This window comes from Bos mutus, chromosome 3 (assembly GCF_027580195.1).
Source record: "Bos mutus isolate GX-2022 chromosome 3, NWIPB_WYAK_1.1, whole genome shotgun sequence".
NCBI lineage: Eukaryota > Metazoa > Chordata > Mammalia > Artiodactyla > Bovidae > Bos > Bos mutus.
This window is the reverse complement of record NC_091619.1, coordinates 28,632,605-28,639,931: the sequence shown is the minus strand read 5'-3', so window position 1 is coordinate 28,639,931 and position 7,327 is coordinate 28,632,605. Positions and strand designations below refer to the sequence as shown.

Sequence of the window (7,327 nt, the reverse complement as noted above, 5' to 3'; positions counted from 1 at the left end):
AAGGTTACAGGTCAGCAGGGAGCCTAGAGGATGGTGAGTCTGAGAACAGCAATTGGGCAGGTGTAGTCTGACCTCTCAGGGAGGCAGGAAGGGGCCTTGGCCACTAGTCATTTGATGACTGGCTCCCCAGGTCTCCCCAGTGATGGAGGAAAGCCCCAGGGACTGAACAGGGCAGGGACGGGCAGCGCCAGGGAAGTCCTGAGAGTCAGAGCCATGAATCAGAGATGAATTTCACACTGCGGGAGGAAACTGGACTTGACATGGGACAAAGTGCACAGGAAGATGATGGTTGGTCACCAGGAAAAGAGTTGAAGGTATGATCTTGGCCTTATTGGCTGCCGGGCTTATGGGGATGTGGTCTGATTCAAAAGCTCTTACCAAGGTGTGGATGAGGCATGTGGAAACCAAGAGATGTTGGGGTGATTCTGCCATGGGTCAGTGGAGCTGTAACCTCCCTAAGTCCTAATTGAAGGGGAGGGAAGTGAATACTGAAACCAGGGAGGGGGAAAGTAGAGATGAGAAGGCTGTCCCGAGAGAGACTGAAGGGCATAACTAGCCTGGGTCCTTCTCTCAGGGAGGCCACAGGGATTAAATACTGTGACCTTTTTCCCCCGACCTCCAGTCTTCTGTTAGCTTCCATTGGCTGAACCCAACGAGAAGTCAGAGAAAAAAGAGCAGGATCCGAGGAGTGAATGAAGATATGGAACCCAGCGTGACCAGTAGGACACAGGCAGCCCTGATACTGGAAAGAAACCTTCCACCGAAAAACAAGACTGGCTAGCTTCCTGAAGGAAGAGGAACTAGGAACAAGTGTGGCTCCAGCCCCTGTTGTGATTCTTCTACCTTGCTGATCTAACTGCCTCAGGTACCATAACCTTCCTCTAGGGATCTCTCTACGTCTCCCATCCCCACTGTCACTGCCTCTGGCCACCACCTTCCCTTGCATTTCTCCAAGTTTCCTGCTTGGTCTTCCTGCCTTAGCCCCTATCCAGTCCCCTCTTCACCTGGCAACCAAATCTTTCTAATGTGCTGATCTGAGCATGTCATTTCCTTTGCTAAAACCACCTCACCAACATAAAGTCCAAACATCTTACCATGACTTATGAGGCTCTATCATGGTCTGGCTCTGGTTTACATGTCCAGCCTCATTTCTTGCCGGTTCTACTTTTCCATCTTCCCTCAGCCAAACTTTCCTTCCTAAATCTAGCATGCTATCTGTCCAGCCATACAGAACTGCTTTCTAATCTCTAATCCCAGGGCCTTTGCACATGCTGTTTCTTCTCCTGAAAGCCAGGAAGTCAATTTTAACCCAACTTTTGCTTATTCCTCATTACTTCATTCCAGCTGCCCTTGGCAAGGGTTCAGCGCCTCTCCTGTGTCTCCTATAGCACTATGGCCCTGCACAAATTGTAGCATTTATTTTAAAAGTTAATTCAAGAGATATTTACTGAATACCTGTCATACATCAAACCCTTACCATCCCAGAACGATGAGTAAAGACTCATGCTGTTCTTTCTGCTTGCCATGTTCTTTTTAAAAATTCTTCGTTTGACCAACTCTTTTTTAAAAGTTATTTATTTATTTTATTTTTGGTTCCTCTGAGTCTGTTGCTGTGCATGGGGTCTCTCTAATTGCAGTGAGCAGGGGCTGGTCTTCGTTGCGGTGTGTGGGCTTCTCATTGTGGAGGCTTCTCTCGTTGCGGAGCACAGGCTTCAGGCACATGGTCTTCGGTAGTTGCAGCCCGCGGGCTCCAGGAGCTGTGGTACACTGGCTTAGTTGCTCCACAGCATGTGGAATCTTCCTGGACCAGGGGTTGAACCTATGTTTCCTGCCTGGCAGGCAGATTCCTATCTACTGTCCCACCAGGGAAGTCCATCTGAACCACTCCTAACCTTTGGGTCTCAGCTAAAATATTTCCTATGAAAACTTTGCTTCCTTATTCTCTCTCACAGCATGCTGTGTGATTTAGCTTACTTGACAGTGCTGTCTCCCTCTCCACACCCAGGAAGATGCCGTATCTGCTCCATCGCCCACCGTGCACCTGCCCAGCCCTAGCTCTGAACCGGGTACTCAGTGGGCATTGGTCACACACGTGTGGAGCAAGGGAAGGCAACTGTGCTCTCTCCTCAGACTATGAAAGGGAGTAAACCATGACTGGATGCTCCAGGGATGTCTGTGGGACCTGAAACTTAAGACAATTTGAAGGACCCTCTTTAAGAAAAATAAAAAGTTACAAATCCAAAATTGGGTGTGAAAGTGGATATTTGCTTAGATTGATAAAAATGACAACAAACTGTAGGACTCTTTTTTTTTTTTTTTGGTTGTCAAATGATCCTTTATTTTTCTTTTTCCTTTGCAGTTCTTAACTAGCGGGGCACTCCACTGTGCCACTGTTGATATCATCTATGATGTCGTGAGGGTGGTGGCCTACTGACTGGGTGGTCCCCAGGATCTCTTTAATGGTTCCAGAAAGTTCTCTAGCTAGAGACCGATGCCACATCTGCCGGGCAGTGTTGATGATCTCATCAAAAGTGATGTTTCCACTGTGCTTAATGTTTTTCTGCTTCTTTCTGTCCCTTGGTGGTTCCTTGAGGGCTTTGATGATCAGGGCAGAAGCAGAAGGTACCACCTGAATCTGGGCTTGTCTGTTCTGAATGGTCAGTTTCACTGTAATCCTCAGACCCTTCCAATCACCACTTGCCTTGGCGATGTCATCACCGACTTTTTTTGGAGACAGACCCAGAGGGCCGATCTTGGGGGCCAGGGCAGACGTGGCACCGACTTCCCCACCGGTGCACCTCAGGTACACGACATTGATCTCGTTGGGGTCGAATTTAGGCGGCATGGTGGAGGCAGCTGGTGTCGGATGAACCTGGATTTGGGACAACCGAAGAAAGTTGCACCTTTGCCTCCTCCCAGCCGAAAGCGAAAGCTGTAGGACTCTTGAAGTTGAAATATTTCACAAATATCACAAGATACGGAAAAGTAATACAATGTTTTTATTAATTGCCTAGCACACTGCTGCAATACTTTTCTTCCTCTGCAGTTTTTGTTTGAATACTCTTTTCTCACCTCTTTATATAACAACAGTTTTGTCATCTTTTCTATATAGAAAAAGGAAAGTGAATTAAGTCTTTCCTCCAGCATAATAAAAATAAGATTTATTGTTGATGATTGGGATGCATAAAACATGTGACTTCACAACCAGACATACTGGCTGTTTGTAGGGCTGCTACAGTTTACAAACATATTCTGATAAGTCCTATTTGGCATAATTGTCACCAAAAAAGAAAAAAGGTATAGGATAGAATTGCATCACTGTATTATTACTGAATATTCCTAGTATATACGACTTGGTGTCTGTGAGAACTGAATCCTGCATTTAGAATTTTACACATAGAAGATTTTCCCATAGACTAGCTTTTGGCTCTGTACAATTCAAATCTTGTTTCTCCTCCACTACCCACATACTTCCACTGCCAGTTTCTGTAGGATGTATTCAAATCTGATACGAACTCTGGCCCTGCTCCTTAGTGCCACATGCCAGAGGAGAAGATACCATGGGCAATAGGAGGGTTCCTGGCAGCTACTTCCACACTGAGATGGCTAGAGAAGTTTATTTAAAAAGTGGCTGCAGGACTTCCCTGGTGGTCCAGTGGTAAAGAGTCTGCCTGCCAGTGCTGGAGACATGGGTATGATTCCTGATCTGGGAAGATCCCATATGTCGAGCAACAACTAAGCACCTGCGCCCCAACGACAGAGCCCACGCTCCACAGCAAGAGAAGCCACTGCAACGAGAAGCTCACGCACTAGAACGAGAGAGCAGCCCCAGCTCCCCGCAGCTGGAGAGAGCCCACGAGCAGCATGAAGACCCAGTGCAGCCAAAAAAATCATAGCAAAGAAATAACGTTTTTAAAAAGTGACTGCAAACCACCTAATACACCCCCGCAGAATGCAAACCTAATCGTATCCCCTACTTACTTGCCCTTGGCCAGATCCCGTCAATGCCACTTCGTTGATGCTCTACCCTGGGGGAAGTGTGACAGAGTCTAAGCAGAAAGAGACCGCATTCCTAACTGAGTGTGGTTAAACTAACTTACTTTTTCAAAGTTGACCAAAACGTGAACAGCATTGCTAGCATCCCTTTCAGTACTTGTGCTGACGGGATGCCCTAAAGCTTAAGCTTCCTTCACGTCATGGTAAGTTTGTATCTTGGTTGTTATTGCATGTTGCCCCGGCACCTCTCCTGGCCCAGAGTACAGTGGTCCCCCTAATCTTTTTGTTTTCTACAGTTTCAGTTACCCTGTAGTCAGCCATGTCAGAAAACATCAAATGGGAAATTTCAGAAATAACAATTCATAAGTTTAAAATTACACGCTATTCTTAGTAGCCGAAGAATTGATGCTTTTGAACTGTGGTGTTGGAGAAGACTCTTGAGAGTCCCTTGGTCTGCAAGGAGATCCAACCAGTCCATCCTAAAGGAAATCAAACTTGAACATCCATTGGAAGGACTGATGCTGAAGCTGAAGCTTCAATACTCTGGCCACCTGATGCAAAGAAATGATTCATTAGAAAAGACCCTGATGCTGGGAAAGACTGAAGGCAGAAGGATAAGGGGATGACAGAGGATGAGATGGTTGGGTGGCATCACCAACTCGATGGACATGAGTCTGAGCAAGCTCCAGGAGTTGATGATGGGCAGGGAAGCCTAGTGTGCTGCAGTCCATGGGGTCGCAAAGTCGGACATGACTGAGTGACCCAACTGAACTGAATAGTGTGATGAAATCTGAGTGTCCTGCTTCATCCCACCTCCTCCCACTGAGACGTGAATCATCCTTTCATTCAGGATATCTCTCCCATTAGCATTTAGTGGCCATCTCAGTTACTAGCATGACCATCATAATATTGTGGTACTTGTGTTTGAGTCACCTTTGTTTTACTTAATAATGGCCCCAAAGTGCAAGAGTTGTGATGCTGGCAATTCGGACATGCCAAAGAGAAGTCACAAAACGCTTTCTTTCAGTGAAAAGGTGAAAGTTCTACATTTAATAAGGAAAGAAAAAAATCCTATGCTGAGGTTGCTAAGATCTATGGTAAGAATGAAACTTCTGTCTGTGAAATTGTGAAGAGGAAGAGAAATTCATGCTAATTTTTTTTGTTTATTTTGTATTGGGGTATCGCCAATTAACAATGTTGTGATAGTTTCAGATGAAGAGTGAAGGGACTCAGCATATACATGTACCTAATCTCCCCTAAATTCCCCTTCCATCCAGACTGCCACACAACACTGAGAAGTTTGTGCCAGCTTTGTCGAAGCTCAGACTGCAAAAGTTAATGCCACAGTGTGTGATAAGTGCTTAGTTCAAATGGAAAAGGCATTAAATTTGTACCATAAGATATTTTGAGAGTGAGAGAGAGGGAGGGAACATGTTTATATAACTTTTATTCTAATATGTTGTTATAATTGTTCCATCTCTTACTGTGCTAATTCATAAATTAAGCTCTTTCACAGGTATGCATGTATAAGGAAAAACATAGTGTGTATAGGAGACTACAGTCTCAGTCATCCACTGCGTGTCCTGCAACATATCCCCTTGGGTAAGGGGGACTGTGGTAGTTTGCTTAATAAATACAGGCTGAGTGAGAAAAAGTGTTGCTTGGCCTCATTATCCAGGAGATATTCTTTTCCCCAGTAGATCTCATTGCCTTGATTTAAAGCTGGTGCTCAAGAAATAGTTCAGTAGAGTTGTTGGAGGCCATGGGAGGGGGGAAGAGGGGACCGCTAGGCAGGGTGAGTTTCCCATCCCCTCCTCACTGGGCAAAGAAGCCAATGCCAACACATCATCTGCCCTCATTAGCGGCCACGCTGCCCTGGCTGCCCTCTCTGGGTAATTCTAATTGGCTCCAATCAAGGAGAGCCGAGTCCAGGCTTTATTAACACTGACAGCAGCTCCTCTGTTAGAATCGCAGGTAGAAAGGTCACATTGGAAACACCATTTCCGAACGCAGAGTAATTACGGACAGAACTCATTCTGGCTTTCACAGCTATGCTGAAGAATCTTTATTTATCCAGCCCTGCTGCTGGGGGCCTTCTGTGTCCTGCTTCTATTTTCTTCCTTGTTGTGAGGAAGGTTGGCCTTACGAGTCACACCTAAGTTTTTTCTTCATGGCTGAAGGTCCAACAAACAAAACCAGTCTGGATCCCCAAGGGGCTCCACGGGGTTCCACTGCTGAAGAATTCGAGTCTAAAATTCCAGGGAAAGGAGAATGGGCTGCACTTCTAGACAAAAGATGGCAGGTCCTTGGTGCTTGTGTGCTAAGCAGCTTCAGTCGCGTCTGACTCTTTGTGATCTTGTGGACTGTAGCCTGCCAGGCTCCTCTGTCCATGGGGTTCTCCAGGCAAGAATACTGGAGTGGGTTCCCATGCCCTCCCCCAGGGGATCTTCCTGACTCCGGGATTGAACCTGCATCTCTTGTTTCTCCTGCACTGGCAGGAGGATTCTTTACCACTAGTGCCACCTTTACATGTATTGGTGTATGAGAACCAAGGACACTTCACACTTTCTTGCAGCTGCTTAGTATGTGCAGCTCATCTGCGACACTTAGGTGAAATCTTCCCTGATCCTCAGGCAGTGAGTCGCTCCTCTCTTTGTGCTCCCACAGCATCTGGCTCATGTCTCTATTACAGGACTCGTCCCACTGTATTTTATTTATTTGCTTAGCCATCTGTCTTTCAAGATGGACTGCCAACTCCTTGAGGGCACTGACAAAATCATTCGTATTTATATTCTTGGTTTATTCCCTAGCTCAGGCCCTGGCACTTGGTAAATATTTATTGTATGATTCTCCAAATGAAGGGAGTGGAAGACTGATAATATTGTGAACCAGTGTGGGCATAGAGTTGTACAGTAGAAACAGCATGTCAGAGTGGTTAATTTGGGCCTTTGGTGTCAAACTGGTTTAGATTCCAGCTCCACCACTATGTTAATTAGGATTAGGTTTGGCTGTAAATGACAGAAAACCCAAAATAATGGTGGTTTAATCAAGCTGAGTGTTTATTTCTCTTTCATGTAAAAGTTGAGACGTGGTTACCTCAAGATGGCTGAGTGGACTTGGCTCCATGGAGTCCGTGGAAACCCAGGCTCCTTCTACCTCGTGGCTCTGCTATTTGTGGCCTTGGTCATGTCACGGCTCAAGCTGGCACCCTTCCAGCTCCAGCTCTCAGGTCAGCATTCCACCAGCAGGAAGGAGGAAAGAAGACTGACATTTCCAGGAAGTTGCACAGAGCATCTTTTATACTTTTTATTTTGTACTGGGGTATAGCCGA

At 46.0% G+C, this 7,327-nt stretch overlaps 1 protein-coding gene across 1 annotated transcript; it reads right to left on the bottom strand.

The window, feature by feature from the left end:
- Nucleotides 1-2,362: 2,362 nt before the first annotated feature.
- Nucleotides 2,363-2,902, bottom strand: LOC102264427 (large ribosomal subunit protein uL11). Its single transcript, XM_005887096.3, has one exon. It carries the CDS (start codon nucleotides 2,843-2,845, stop codon nucleotides 2,363-2,365), a length of 483 nt encoding a protein of 160 aa, XP_005887158.1. The 5' UTR covers nucleotides 2,846-2,902.
- Between the last annotated feature and the right edge of the window lie 4,425 nt (nucleotides 2,903-7,327).